The sequence below is a fragment of the Crocodylus siamensis genome, chromosome 3, assembly GCF_052110815.1.
Source record: "Crocodylus siamensis isolate JL-2025a chromosome 3, ASM5211081v1, whole genome shotgun sequence".
Lineage (NCBI taxonomy): Eukaryota > Metazoa > Chordata > Crocodylia > Crocodylidae > Crocodylus > Crocodylus siamensis.
In genome coordinates this window covers 221,851,916-221,866,302 of record NC_143397.1, presented here as the reverse complement: position 1 = coordinate 221,866,302, position 14,387 = coordinate 221,851,916, and the positions used below count along the sequence as shown (strand labels likewise).

At 38.2% G+C, this 14,387-nt stretch overlaps 1 protein-coding gene across 4 annotated transcripts in view; it reads right to left on the bottom strand.

Annotated features, from left to right (window-relative positions):
* VPS13B (vacuolar protein sorting 13 homolog B) overlaps nt 1-14,387 on the bottom strand; it is an 883,845-nt gene that overhangs the window by 403,727 nt on the left and 465,731 nt on the right. For all 4 annotated transcript variants that reach the window (XM_090040420.1, XM_090040419.1, XM_090040417.1 and 1 more), the window contains 2 exons: nt 13,350-13,477; nt 936-1,170 (listed from right to left, as the gene is read on the bottom strand). In XM_090040420.1, the coding sequence (XP_089896546.1) occupies nt 936-1,170; nt 13,350-13,477 (363 nt within the window). The remainder of the gene's footprint in view (nt 1-935; nt 1,171-13,349; nt 13,478-14,387) is intronic.

The window sequence follows — 14,387 nt, the reverse complement described above, 5'->3', positions numbered from 1 at the left end:
TTGAAACTAGAGAAAAATGTCTTTAAATATTGCTATTAAAACCTTTAAACAACTGTTTTTTCTGCTCATCCCAATTCAAATACATAAAATATTTTTTCCAAATAATTTTATGATTCGAGTAATTAATTAAATGCAGACTGCCATGTACAGAAACCTTAACATTTTTGTACAGCTGTGCAGCTCATGGATCATACTTGAAGAAAGCAGGTTAGCTCACTTATTTGAGATTTACAATCTTTTAGGCTGCAGACTGAATTAGAAATCTTGCATTATCAATTTTAATCTGGTACACTGCTGCAAAGATCATTTTGCTGGCTTATCACTTGAACCAGATCACCTCCATCTTGCCTTTCTCCTTTGGCTTCTCCTTCTCTATCAAACATAGGCTACTTGTCTTAATTTCACTCTCAGGGCTCATGGCAGCCTACCCTCTTACTACTACTACTCTTCTCATCTTCTCTTATTCAGTGCCAAAAGATTGAATGTTGCCTTCTGTCAACCCATCATACCACTCTACCACCCACTTACTGGTTTTCAATCAAGCACGTTAACTCCTTCTCCATGCTGACCCTCCTGCATGGCAGCAGTTGGCTTTAAGGACGCTTTCAGGGATCTCATTATACCTTTCCTCCATTGCCATGATGTCTTCAAAATGGTTTTGACTGATGATGGGCTATGAAAGCCACCTATCATGCTATCCAATATCATTTTGCTGTTTTCTTGTATTCCCATCATCTGTGGTCCCCTGACTTGCGCTTCCATTGTAACCTCTCTGGGGTAAGAACTGTCTTTTGTCCTGTGTCTGCAGTCAGGGGTTCTAGCAGCTACAATAATTCAAACAACTAGACAATAATTATAGTACTATAAAATGCTGACAAAATAAAATGTAAGTATAAATGATCAAAAGGAGGGACTACACATTTCTAATACTGTACCTTCTTCCAGAATAGGTCTTAGTACAACAAAAGGTATCTCTTGCAGTGGCTCCATGTATTTGTGTCCAGCACTCATAATCTTTATCCGGGGCAAACAAACAACAAGTGTACCAGGCATACTAGCCTGCCCATGGTACCAACTTCGGACAGTTCCTGGAATGTCACCAGATACAATCGTACTTGGAGAATGCAGGCTGTCATTTGGAAGGAACACACAACAAGACTGTACTTCAAGCTGAAAAAGAGAGAGAGAGAGAGAGATCTGGAAAGGATTCTCAGAAATGGATCAACAATGCCTCACAATGTATTCATACATGTATAATACAGATTCTCCTAATATGGTATCACAGAATCAAAGAATTCAGGATTAGATATCAGAATTCAGAATCAGATATTGTAATTGATTATAAATATTTCTAGACTTGATGAGCTTTATAAAAAAGGACAACAGAAAAGGCCAAGTGCTTTATACTTCTGTAAACTATGGGTGGTGGGAGGGGACCCTTTAAAAGGTGTAATTTTAGTCTACAAATGTGATTTAAAAGGTGTAGTCACATCAGCTAAGCATTATCTACCTTTCCACAGCTTTTTTCCAAGAAACAGAACTGAGTTAGGAAATCCGCTGGCAAAAAGGTGAGAAAATCCTCCTCCTTTTACAGTTCATTAGCTTTTGTTAGCACTAGCTAAGGCTCAAGAACTAACTAGCATTTTATACACTGTTACTTTCCAAAAAGATTTATTTCAGTGTGAATTCTTCCCTTACTTTGTAGTTAACCGTGACTGAAGTGTATAAAAAAAAAAAAAATCAGGCTAAATCATCACAGAAACTAACATAACTAAATATCTCAGCCAAATATTGACACATTCATTAGTACCAAGATATATATAGCAATGAACAAGGTTCATAAAGTTTGGAACCAAGAGGTTTTACTCCTTTTGTCACCTTTCAGATCAGAACACGTACATGTGATTTCATATGAAACTTTAATTTTTTGTTCTGTTTCCACACAATGCAGTTACTTAGTCTACCATGAAACACTTGGTAATTCTGCAATATCCTTAGAGATTTCTGGCAAGGCTGAGTAAGCCCAAACCAAAGACTGAACTCATCATGACTTCTTAATTCAGAGGCAATGTAGGCTAAAGACTGTAAGTCTTACTTGGCTCTTGCAAGTAATATTCTGCACCTGGATATCAAATAGCCTTAACAGCTTGCACACTTGAAAGCTTTGTTAAGCAGATACAAACTAAGATTCAATCCATTTTCCCCCAATATTCTGGATGTGAGATATTATGTGAAGTTGTGATAAAAATACTTTTGTTAGCTGCTCCATAACTCTTGTATTGGCAACTGATAAACTCTTAGAATTAAAGAAACTATATCTTACAACTGATAACCAAGACTTAATGTACAACAATACTCTCCCCTCAAGGCTAATATTCCCCCAAGAGAGCAATAATGATGTGTAATAGGATTGGAATTCCTTGGTACCATAAATAATTTGCCAGCCTGGTGAACAGAGCACAGATATTCATCTTTACTTCAACATTTTTGTGCCCTTTTGCTTAGACAAACTGACAAGAATTCATTGTAGAAAAATATAAGTAGGATTTTGCAAAAATAAATATATTGTTACATGAAGTCTGTGTTTGTTTCTAGTTTTAGAGCTGTTTGAGCTGTAAGATGAAGTTAATTACTTCTTTGATAAGTAGTTTATTGATCCAAGGTTGCAGAATGTACTTTATTTATACTGGAAGAGAAGCAACAGTGTATTGTTACAGATGTAACACATTTGGATTTTTGAAAACAGTTAAATTAGTCATTGTGTCAATATGCAAAGACTTCTACAGTGACACATAAGAGCATTTTCTGGTCTATTAGCAATAGGTTTCCAGGTCAAACCATTATGGGGCAGTGATAAATATATGACAAAAGCAGTTATGATCAGACTAGTTTTGTTTTATCAATGCAGTAACTGAGTAAACAGTTTATAACAAATCATCCATTATATATGTATCTTCATGATGATTAATATCAAATGTTGCCAGCATATACAAGCCATGTGGTAATAATAACCCACAAATTCCACAAACTATGAGATACAATGCTTTATCACATTACCAACAGCAGGGTTTAAGTGGAAATTTTATGATGTACTCTGTAGCAGTGTGTAGAATCTGAAAACTCAGTAAGCTTTTTAGCTATATATACCTGATTTGGTAAACTACTGTATTTGGAATACAAATTGTTTAGACTGCTCTTCTTTATCTAAATATATTTTAGACTATCATGAACACTAAGGTGAGATGGCAATAATATAATGTCTTAAATTATTTAAAAGGAACTACAGCTTGATTTAATGTGCACGTTAATTATCTTTGATTGTACATTCATGGAGTAACTGGGCCAAAATATGTAATAATCGTAGAATCATAGAAATAGGGTCGGAAGGGACCTTGTAGATCTTCAAGTCCGACCCCCTGCTTGGGCAGGAGAAAAACTGGGCTCAGATGACTCCAGCTGGGTAGACATCAAGCCTCCTCTTAAAGACCCCCAGGGTAGGAGCCAGCACCACTTCCCTTGGAAGTTGGTTCCAGATCCTAGCTGCCCTAACTGTGAAGTAGTTCTTATGGATGTCTAATCTAAACCTACTCTCCAACAACTTGTGGTTGTTATTCCTTGTTATGCCAGGGGGCGCTAGGGGAAGCTAGGTCTCTCCCACACCCTTCTGGTCCCCCCTAGTGAGTTTATAGACAGTCACCAGGTCCCCCTCAGCCTTCTCTTGTGAAGGCTGAACAGGTTCAGGTCCCACAGTCTCTCATTGTAGGGTCTGCCCTGTTGTCCCCGGATCATGCGGGTGACCCTCCTCTGGACCCTCTCAATGTTGTCCACTTCCCTCCTGAAGTGGGGCACACAGAACTGGACACAGTACTCCAGCTGTGGCCTGACCAGTGTCACGTAGAGGGGGAGGATCACCTCCTTGGACCTGCTCGAGATGCACCTGTGGATGCACGACAAGGTCCAGGCAGCCCTGCCAACCGTGACCTCGCATTGGCAGCCCATGTTCATCTTGGAGTCAGTAATGACTCCAAGATCCCTTTCTGCCTCCGTGCTTTCAAGAAGGGCAATTTCCTATCTTATAAGTGTGCTGCTGGTTACTACTGTCAAAGTACAGCACCCTGCACTTGCCAGTATTTAAACGCATCCTGTTTTTGTTAGCCCACCCCTGTAACCTATCCAGATCTTGCTGCAATCTTTCCCTCCCTACTAGTGTGCTCACCTCACCCCAAATGTTGGTATCATCAGCAAATTTAAACAGGTTGCTTTTCACCCCATCGTCCAAATCGCTGATAAAGAGATTGAACAGTGCTGGCCCCAGGACCAAGCCCTGGGGGACTCCGCTGCCCACTTCCCCCCAGGTCGAATATGACCTGTCCACCACCACCCTCTGAGTACGAACCTTCCACCAACTTGCAATCCATCTGACTGTGTAGGCATCAATGCCACAGTTGCCTAGTTTTTTAATGAGGATGGGGTGGGAGACTGTGTCAAAGGCCTTGCTGAAGTCCAGAAAGACCACATCCATGGTGACACCTGCAACCAATGCTTTTGTGACCTGATCATAAAAGACAATCAGGTTGGTCTGACATGACCTGCCCCTAATGAAACCTTGCCGGTTGCCCTTGAGCATCATCCCTGAAGCTGGCCCATCACAGATGTGCTCCATGATGATCTTCTCAAAGAGTTTCCCTAGGATTGAGGTAAGACTGATGGGCCTGTAGTTGCCCGGGTCCTCCCTCCTCCCTTTTTTAAAGATGGGGACCATGTTGGCTATCTTCCAATCATCTGGCACCTGGCCTGAGCACCACGAGTGCTCATAAAGCCGTGCCAAGGGCCCGCAATAACCCCTGTTATAATAACATATTATATACTAATAATATATTTCTACAGAAATTAAATAAATTTAAAGTGTAAATAAATAAAAGCTTAACAAATGTAAAGTATAGACACCTTCAACTTTTCAAAGGAAATCACAGCAAATGCGTTTACAAAGCACATATTTTTCAGTGCAAATCAGGCAATTACCATTTGTTGGCACAGGAAATTATCATTTTAGATGTGCAAATGCCAGTTAGTACATTCAAAAATGGGTTTCTAAAACACACCTGCTGTACTTTTCATGGGGCTATATTTTTCCTTGTACAATTCCAGTGGGGCTTGTACATATGTATCTGAGAGCAGAATCTGGCCTCTAAATATCTGGCTCTTGATAATTTCTAGTAAAGAAAGGGAAGAGGACTCCTAAAACTGATGAATACATGTTGGATTAAAAATAAGAATATATGTTATAGATCACTTTATTGATCAGATAAATGCTTTCAAATATATGCAATCCAAATACCTTAAAATTAAAGCTACATCAATAGCATATATTAAAGCTATCATATAAATCTTTTTACACTTTTTAAATAACTGTTAAACTGTGTGTCCAAGATCATGAATTTAATGTAAAATGTGACTGATTTATGTAAAAAAATATAAATCTGTAGCAGTAAATCTTGCATTAATGTAAGGATCTGACAATCCAAGGGAAAGAAAATGAAGTAATCTGCCAGTAAGAAGTCCTCAAGCTGGGGGTCAGATCCTGTTCATGGAAACCATCTGGTTGGGACCCTCCAAGCCACACCAAACACAAATGATCTTTTAAAAAAATATCCTATTCATTAATGCATCACAGCTGCACTGTGTGTTACTTCATTTTTCCATGGCAACATCCTTTCTGTTTCAAGGATCTTATTTCAGTTTTGGTAGCAACGTGTTCTTTTGCCAATACTGAACACATTCGTGTGTTAAAGAGATGGAATTATTACAAATTCTTGAAATAGAATCACCTCCTATTTTGATTTCTATTTTGTGAAGCCCTGCACATGCTAAGTAACATGTAGTGATGATAAACCGATGAAGTAAGCACTGTTTTGCCTTCTAATTTAGAAAATTAAGTGAAGCATATTGTATTTGCTCTAAGATTTTAATAGATAAACATTGAAGGGCACATATATTTCAACAGCTCAATTCTCCACAAAGGAAAATATTACTAGAGAAAATAGAAAATGCATAATGATATACAGTTTGTAAAGGGAAAGTTATTTCATAGAGCACAATGTAGTATCACAAAACAGTCCTGACTACTGAGATACCACAGAAGGCCAAAGTGCCACAGCTCTTCTGCACAAGTGAACAGGCTGGGCAAGGGTCTCCATGCTAGATTTGTTTCATAGTACAATAAAGAGCACTCACTTCTTTTCTCATGTCCTGCCCTTTATAGCCAGCATTGGCCAATTCTGGTGCTAAGTGGCAATTCCAATGGCAATTCTGAGTACAGGCATACCTCGGAGATATTGCGGGTTCAGTTCCAGACCACCGCAATAAAGCGAATATCGCAATAAAGCGAGTCACATGAATTTTTTGGTTTCCCAGTGCATATAAAAGTTATGTTTACACTATACTGTAGTCTATTAAGTGTGCAATAGCATTATGTCTAAAAAAACAATGTATATACCTTAATTAAAAAATACTTTATTGCTAAAAAATGCTAATCATCATCTGAGCCTTCAGCGAGTCGTAATCTTTTTGCTGGTGGAGGGTCTTGCCTCGATGTTGATGGCTGCTGACTGATCAGGGTGGTGGTTGCTAAAGGCTGGGGTGGCTGTGGCAATTTCTTAAAATAAGACAACAATGAAGTTTGCCGCATCGATTGACTCTTCCTTTCACAAAAGATTTCCCTGTAGCATGCAATGGTGTTTGATAGCATTTTACCCACAGTAGAACTTCTTTCAAAATTGGAGTCAATCCTCTCAAACCCTGCCACTGCTTCATCAACTAACTTTATGTAATATTTTAAATCCTTTGTTGTTATTTCAACAATGTTCACGGCATCTTCACCAGGATTAGATTCCATCTCAAGAAACCACTTTCTTTGCTCATCCATAAGAAGCAACTCCTCATCCGTTAAAGTTTTATCATGAGGTTGCAGCAATTCAGTCACATCTTCAGGGTCCACTTCTAATTCTGGTTCTCTTGCTATTTCCACCACATCTGCAGTTACTTCCTCCACTGAAGTCTTGAACCCCTCAAAGTCATCCATGAGGGTTGGAATCAACTTCTTCCAAACTCCTGTTAATGTTGATATTTTGACCTCCTCCCATGAATCACAAATGTTCTTAATGGCATCTAGAATGGTGACTCCTTTCCAGAAGGTTTTCAATTTACTTTGCCCAGATCCATCAGAGGAATCACTATCTATGGCAGCTATAGCCTTATGAAATGTATTTCTTAAATAATAAGACTTGAAAGTCGAAATTACTCCTTGATCCATGGGCTGCAGAATGGATGTTGTGTTAGCAGGCATGAAAACAACATTAATCTCGTTGTACATCTCCATCAGAGCTCTTGGGTGACCAGGTGCATTGTCAATGAGCAGTAATATTTTGAAAGGAATCTTTTTTTCTGAGCAGTAGGTCTCAAAAGTGGGCTTAAAATATTCAGTAAACCATGCTGTAAACAGATGTGCTGTCATCCAGGCTTTGTTGTTCCATTTACAGAGCACAGGCAGAGTAGATTTAGCATAATTCTTAAGGGCCCTAGGATTTTCAGAATGGTAAATGAGCATTGGCTTCAACTTAAAGTCACCAGCTGCATTAGCCCCTAACAAGAGAGTCAGCCTGTCCTTTGAAGCTTTGAAGCCAGGCATTGACTTCTCCTCTCTAGCTATGAAAGTCCTAGATGGCATCTTCTTCCAATATAAGGCTGTTTCGTCTACATTGAAATTCTGTTGTTTAGTGTAGCCACCTTCATCAATTATCTTAGCTAGATCTTCTGGATAACTTGCTGCAGCTTCTACAGTAGCACTTGCTGCTTCACCTTGCACTTTTATGTTATGGAGATGGCTTCTTTCCTTAAACCTCATGAACCAAGCTCTGCTAGCTTCAAACTTTTCTTCTGCAGCTTCCTCACCTCTCTCAGCCTTCATAGAATTGAAGAGAGTTAGGGCCTTGCTCTGGATTAGGCTTTGGCTTAAGGGAATGTTGTGGCTGGTTTGATCTTCTATCCAGACCACTAAAACTTTCTGCATATCAGCAATAAGGCTGTTTCGCTTTCTTATCATTTGTGTGTTCACTGGAGTAGCACTTTTAATTTCCTTCAAGAACTTTTCCTTTGCATTCACAACTTGGCTAACTGTTTGGCGCAACAGGCCTAGCTTTCAGCCTATCTCAGCTTTTGACATGCCTTCCTCACTAAACTTAATTATTTCTAGCTTTTGATTTAAAGTGAGAGTTGTGCGACTCTTCCTTTCACTTGAACACTTAGAGGCCGTTGTAGGGTTATTAATTGGCCTAATTTCAATATTGTTGTGTCTCAGGGAATAGGGAGGCCCGAGGAGAGGGAGAGAGACGGGAGAATGGCCGGTCGGTGGAGCAGTCAGAACACACACAACATTTATCGATTAAGTTCGCCATCTTATATGGGCACGGTTCGTGGCGCCCCAAAAAAGTTACAATAGTAATATCAAAGATCACAGATCACCATAACAAATATAATAATAATGAAAAAGTTTGAAATATTGCGAGAATTACCAAAATGTGACACAGAGGCACGAAGTGAGCAAATGCTGTTGGAAAAATGGCGCCGATGGAAAAATGGCGCCGATAGACTTGCTCGACGCAGGGTTGCCACAAACCTTCAATCTGTAAAAAACGCAATATCTGCGAAGCGCAATAAAGCGAAGCGCAATAAAACGAGGTATGCCTGTACTAGAAATTGCCCCAAAAGGTGGACCCAGTACATATGCCCTGTGAAACATGGTCTGTGCTCTCTCTAAGCACCAGCCCTGTAAATGCCCTCCTGCTAAAAAAACATAGTGTGTTTATCTGTAGGCTTCAAAATATTTCTGAAATATTGCAAGTGAGGGGGAATGAGAATGGGGAATGCATACTAACACATGCAAAACACATATATTCACTGATGCAACTGCATGATAAGGTTACTATTATAGGCAGGGGCAATATTAGGGCAGTGTAAACCATTCAACTGCCTGGGGTCCCAGTCATATAATGCCTTCTTATTCTACCAATTATGTTTCTTTGTAAGGGACTAAATCTAAATCTTCATAAGGGGCTCCCAAGTGGGAAAGGTGCCACTGATTATAAGCCTGAAGAAGTGGTTCTAGCCAAACCAGATAAATGCAAATCTCCTACATTCAAGTTGGGTGATCTAATTCTTCTCAACCAGCTCATTTGTTGTTGTATCATTCAAGTACCGCTTACCATACTTTGCAAGAAAGGCCAGAATTTCAACAGAAATCAAAGAAGAGGGGGAAAATGGTGCAAGGCTATATAAATATGAAAACTAACACTTTACACACCAATGGATAAATAGAGATATACTGATTTTTTTTTCACTTCCAAAAAACTGTTTCACTCTTCCCATAATTTAAAAGAGTATTTTATTTGGCAATGAAAAACTCAATTTTTCATGGTACATCCACTAGATTTTCTCAATAATTCTTGGAAAATTAAAACATTTTGCAGAAATCATTGGGAAAGCTTTAGTGACTAAAGTTAAAATGATTTTGCTCATTTCCTGCTATCAGTCTCATTCACTCTGATAAAAAAGCAGCTGAAGAAATCACCTCTATCTGAAGAGCTACTGTATACTACTGTTAAGTTACATGATATAAAAATATCATAGTGACCTTTGTAAGTCAGCTATATGATTATATTTCTAGTCTTTCAAATAATACTGCATTTTGACTGTAATTCAGCTCAAATTAAATTCTTCAGAGAAAATATTCCTTCAGATAATACTAGACTTATTTTTTTCAATATTCCAGTGATATTTTAAAGCATACAGAATACTTCACTAACTCATGCAAATAATAATTACGCACTTTTTGGTTGGCATCCAGTATAGCATTACTCATTAATTCATTTGGTTTCAATACAGATCCCTCATTATTCTCACTGGAATTCAGCATTAACAACCAATTAAAAATAATTGTGTTTATATTGCTTCATGATTTTAGCAACTATTAATACCAGAAACACGTGAAGAGTGAGTATTTCCCTCCCCCACAGCCTAGCTGCCAAAAAGACTTCAAGGCTGCATATGAAATCCTACAACAACTAAATAATAAAAAACAACTTTTCATAGTTAAGCATGAAAGTCTTTTTCACTGAAATACTAATGGCTTACCACAACTCCAATGTACAAAATCTTCATGTAGGGCTCTACTATGAGCAAGAGAGGGCCTGGGCTAAGCAAGTACCCGTCTTGGCTCCAAAGAAAACTTTCCAGTTACTTTGGTTCCAAACACATTTACTAACTCAAACTTCCACTAACATAATAATCCTTTGATGACTAAGTTATGAAGTTCTGTTTTATCTGACGACAACTCCAGACTTTTCTCTTCTACAACTGTGTTCATAAACGATCTAGGAACATGCAAACAGCTTTAGCAAAAAGCTTAGAATCCAGGGACCTGATTTCAATAACCTGATCACAATGCAACTCTAGGACTTAAAAAATTGCAGAGACTTGGCTTTTTAATATCCACAGAACTTCGAAATATATAGTCTGATTATCTAAAAGCATAAATATATTACACTGAATTGAAAAGCAGTGACACTACTCTTAATCTCCAGTCATAAATATTTCTGTGCATAGGATCACAGGTTCTAAATTCATACCAGCATGAAAAAAGCCATAGTTAAGTCTTGAATTCCATATTTATGATTCACTTGTGAAACAAAACAGACTGGCACCCCTCCCCCTCAAAAAAAACCCACCCTAAAACCCAAAAAAACAGCAACTGTAAGGAAATCTACTATTTTTTTTTATACTTCAGAAGAAAGGTCTAATATATGCCAAGCCATTGTTAGAAACATATTTTTAAATGTTCTATGGGTTATTACCTTGGGATCTGTGGGTATTTACTTTGGATGGCTATTACAGGCATCTACTTCCAGCCAATTACAGAAAATAAATATTCATTTACCTGTTCATTTCACTACACCTGGTCAGAGTGCATGCTGATGAAAAATGGTAAGGAGTGAGGAAAAGAGGATGGACAAGACAAATGAATAATTTGCATGATTAAGGGAACAAAACAAAGTTGTTGTTTTTTTTAATTGGAATTCGGGCACCAGGCATGGGTGACTAGTGGCCCCTGAGTTGCCAACCGGGGGGGGTGGGGGGGGTGTCTCCCTCTGGCTGATTGGCAACTGGGGGGGGGGGGGGGAGGAGAGTTCCCTGCCAGCACTTCCAGTTTCGCGGCTGGCATTACACATCGCCAAAGCCTAAAGATGCCCGTCTATAAAGTCCATCAAAAAATAGAGATATTTATAAAAAATTAATACGCCCTGAGCTTATTATTAATTGAAGCTCCTCAGAAGATTGGTGCACAGGCAGAGCATATCAGTTGCATCTGTTGCCTTAGCAGAAATGCAGCACCCTGCAGAGTACATTCTCTTGCGGCTTTTGTGGCTGAAGCCCTCTGTCCTCCCCACCTCCCCTCCCCAGACATGTTTTGCTCCTGCAGCATCTAGCTGCTTGCCTGTGATGCTTGTTGAGTTGCAGGTAGGTAGATAGCAGGGCCAGCAGGCACAGGGCTGAGGGGCTTGCTACAGGAAGCAGCATGGTGCAGGGTACAGCCAAGGTTATCAGGATGTGGAGGTCAGTATGGACCCCCCAAGGTGGGGGCATAGTGTAAAACCATTGCTGTAGTCAAGAAGGGTTGCCAACCTAAGACATTTTTTTAATTGACAGTCTGCAAATATTTTACTGACAACCAAACTTTTTTTTACTATGGTTGGTATTAAACCCATACATTTGAACCTGGCTTTTGTCCAGTGCTTGGCAGACATATTACATTTACCTTATGTAAAACACATCAGTAAAAATGTCAGTAAAAGGATTGTTAGTTAAAAAAAAAAAAAAAAGTTGTGTTGTTTTGGCAACCTTGTTTGGTGCCCTAGACAGAGAATGTTGAGTATCAGACAGCAAGCAGTTGGGGGGAGGAGAAGCACTGAGGGGGAATGCAGGAGAGCTGCTGAGCATTAGAGAGCCCTACCTCTCTGCACACAGATCAGTACTGCTGGAGATCCGATCATGGCACAGACAGATGCTGCCATGGTGTGAGGTCTTGACGAATAGGGGGCAGCTGCTGCTGTTGTTGCACAGGCCTCCTTTAAATTGGTGGCTGGGGCTGCTGCCCTGCCCACCCACACTCTGATTAAACTACTGGACACGCACTTCCATTGACCAAATGGAACTGTTCGCAGAACATGAAATTAAGTGCATGTATACACTCAATTCTGCAATGGATTCTGGATCAAGGCCCAGACCTGGAGATCTTATTGAAGTAAAACTACAATGTTCATATTCTCCTCTGCTTATAAAACCAATAAGAGTTTTGTCCAAGGTCAAAAAGAGTAAAAACTGAAGGTTTTGGGATTAGACCATGCACAAGTGAACACTTCATTATGCAAGAAGGAACAATAAAAGGTACAATGCTTCTCTCTCTCAATAATGGTTATTTTTATGTTTAACATAAAAATTGCACTAATTTTTTTCATATTAAGAGATAGTAGCATCAAAGATTAAATATGTCTGGAATTCCACAACTATTGCAAGACTAATTTTGGATTATTATAACCATAGGAACAAGGAGCCTTAACTGTGGCATGTGCTAATTTCTGACTGGTTGACTTTGCAACCTTAATAATTTTTTTTTTTTTTAACAGACCTTATATTTTGTTATATGAAAAAATGTCTATAGGGTAATCTAAGTGTTTTACTTGTTGAGAAAAGGGCAAAAATGTAAGCATTTCAAATATGTACATGTGCACAGCTATTAACTGAACATACCTGAGAAATAATTTCTACTTCTACTGTGCTTTTTGGAAAGAAAACAAATCTGATGTGCCAATTACAGATGGCAGAAAACAGTTGTGTGAATGATGAAAGAGTGTGAACCATGATGTTTATGGGTGTCTATACACAGGCTCTGCAGGTGGAAGGGAGAACACGTATAGAACATATCAAAGCATATGTATAGGCATCCTATGCATCTTAGTTAAAATATTGCCTTTTTTCCCCTAAGACTCTTCTTTTCAGAATTACACGTATATGCATGAGTGCACTGATTGCTAATGGTTTAACATGTAAGAGCTCTTAAATAATTTATCAAATTGCCATGTTTTAATTTTTAACCTTTAGCATTTTTAAACTGCTCATATAAGATGATAAAACTAGGGAACTGTTTTTATAGAGATTTGTAGAAAGTGCTAAAATGCATAAAAAAGTATCATGAAATGCAGGAAGACATAACTTTTATCACTTCCTTTTCATTTTACCTGAAGTGTAAGGCACTTAACTGCATCCCATACTATCCCAATAAATTCTTTCATTCTCTCCTCAGGACTCCTGCAGCTTTCAGTTGAGTTCTGCATGGCTTTCACTGGAAGTGATAAAGGCCGAGATTCTAAAGCAACAAAGCAAACAAAAAAAACATGGTTACCGAAATGATATGTACCTGACTCAGTAATAAATTGCTAATAATATTAATATAAGATTATTTATTTTCTTTGAGGTCTTTACATAGACTCTCTTTCATTGTGCTTCAGTGACAGCAAGAACTTCAGCAAACTAGTGGACTTTTATTTATTAGCTTCAAGTTTGGTAAGAGGACTCTATTAGCTAAGCATGGTAAGAAAGTCAGCATTTTATTAGTTCTACATTTTAATAATTCGTCATTATCATTCCTAAATTTTCTTATGCAATAAATCACAACAAATACTTGACCTAAGCAACTTTAGTTATTTTTCAAAGTTCAATAGTATAGTTGGTGATGGAATGGTAATAAAAGGATTTTCCATAATAATTACTGCTGGGGAAACCAAAATAAAGTTTTAGTTTTGTAAACTTATTAGAAAGCATGAGAGGGGGTATATGTTAAAAACCAGTCTCTGATTTGTTTTCTCTATATCTTTGTTTAATGAAAGCTTTCTGAATAAGTACACAAAAAGATCATACTTGCCAACTCTTGAAAGCACAAGTTTAGGAGACAAACCTCAAAAACCCATTAAAACTTCTGAAGTTGTCAAAAATGACATTAGATAATTTACCAAATGTATTATGCATAGTAAACAGGATTTTGAATATGTTTCAACTGAAGCCCCCCAAAGACACTAGCTAGCAATTAAATTGCTAACTTGGCAACAATGAGAAAGAGTATAACAGAATAATTTCCATACTGTTCCTTATATTTTAAAAGCCTAAGATGTTTTAAAATGTGCTAAAACAGACAAAAAAGTAGCATAACATATTCTAGTTATAGGAAAATAAACATCACTGTAACCTATTATATGTGAATGTATATTTAAATTTAGTTA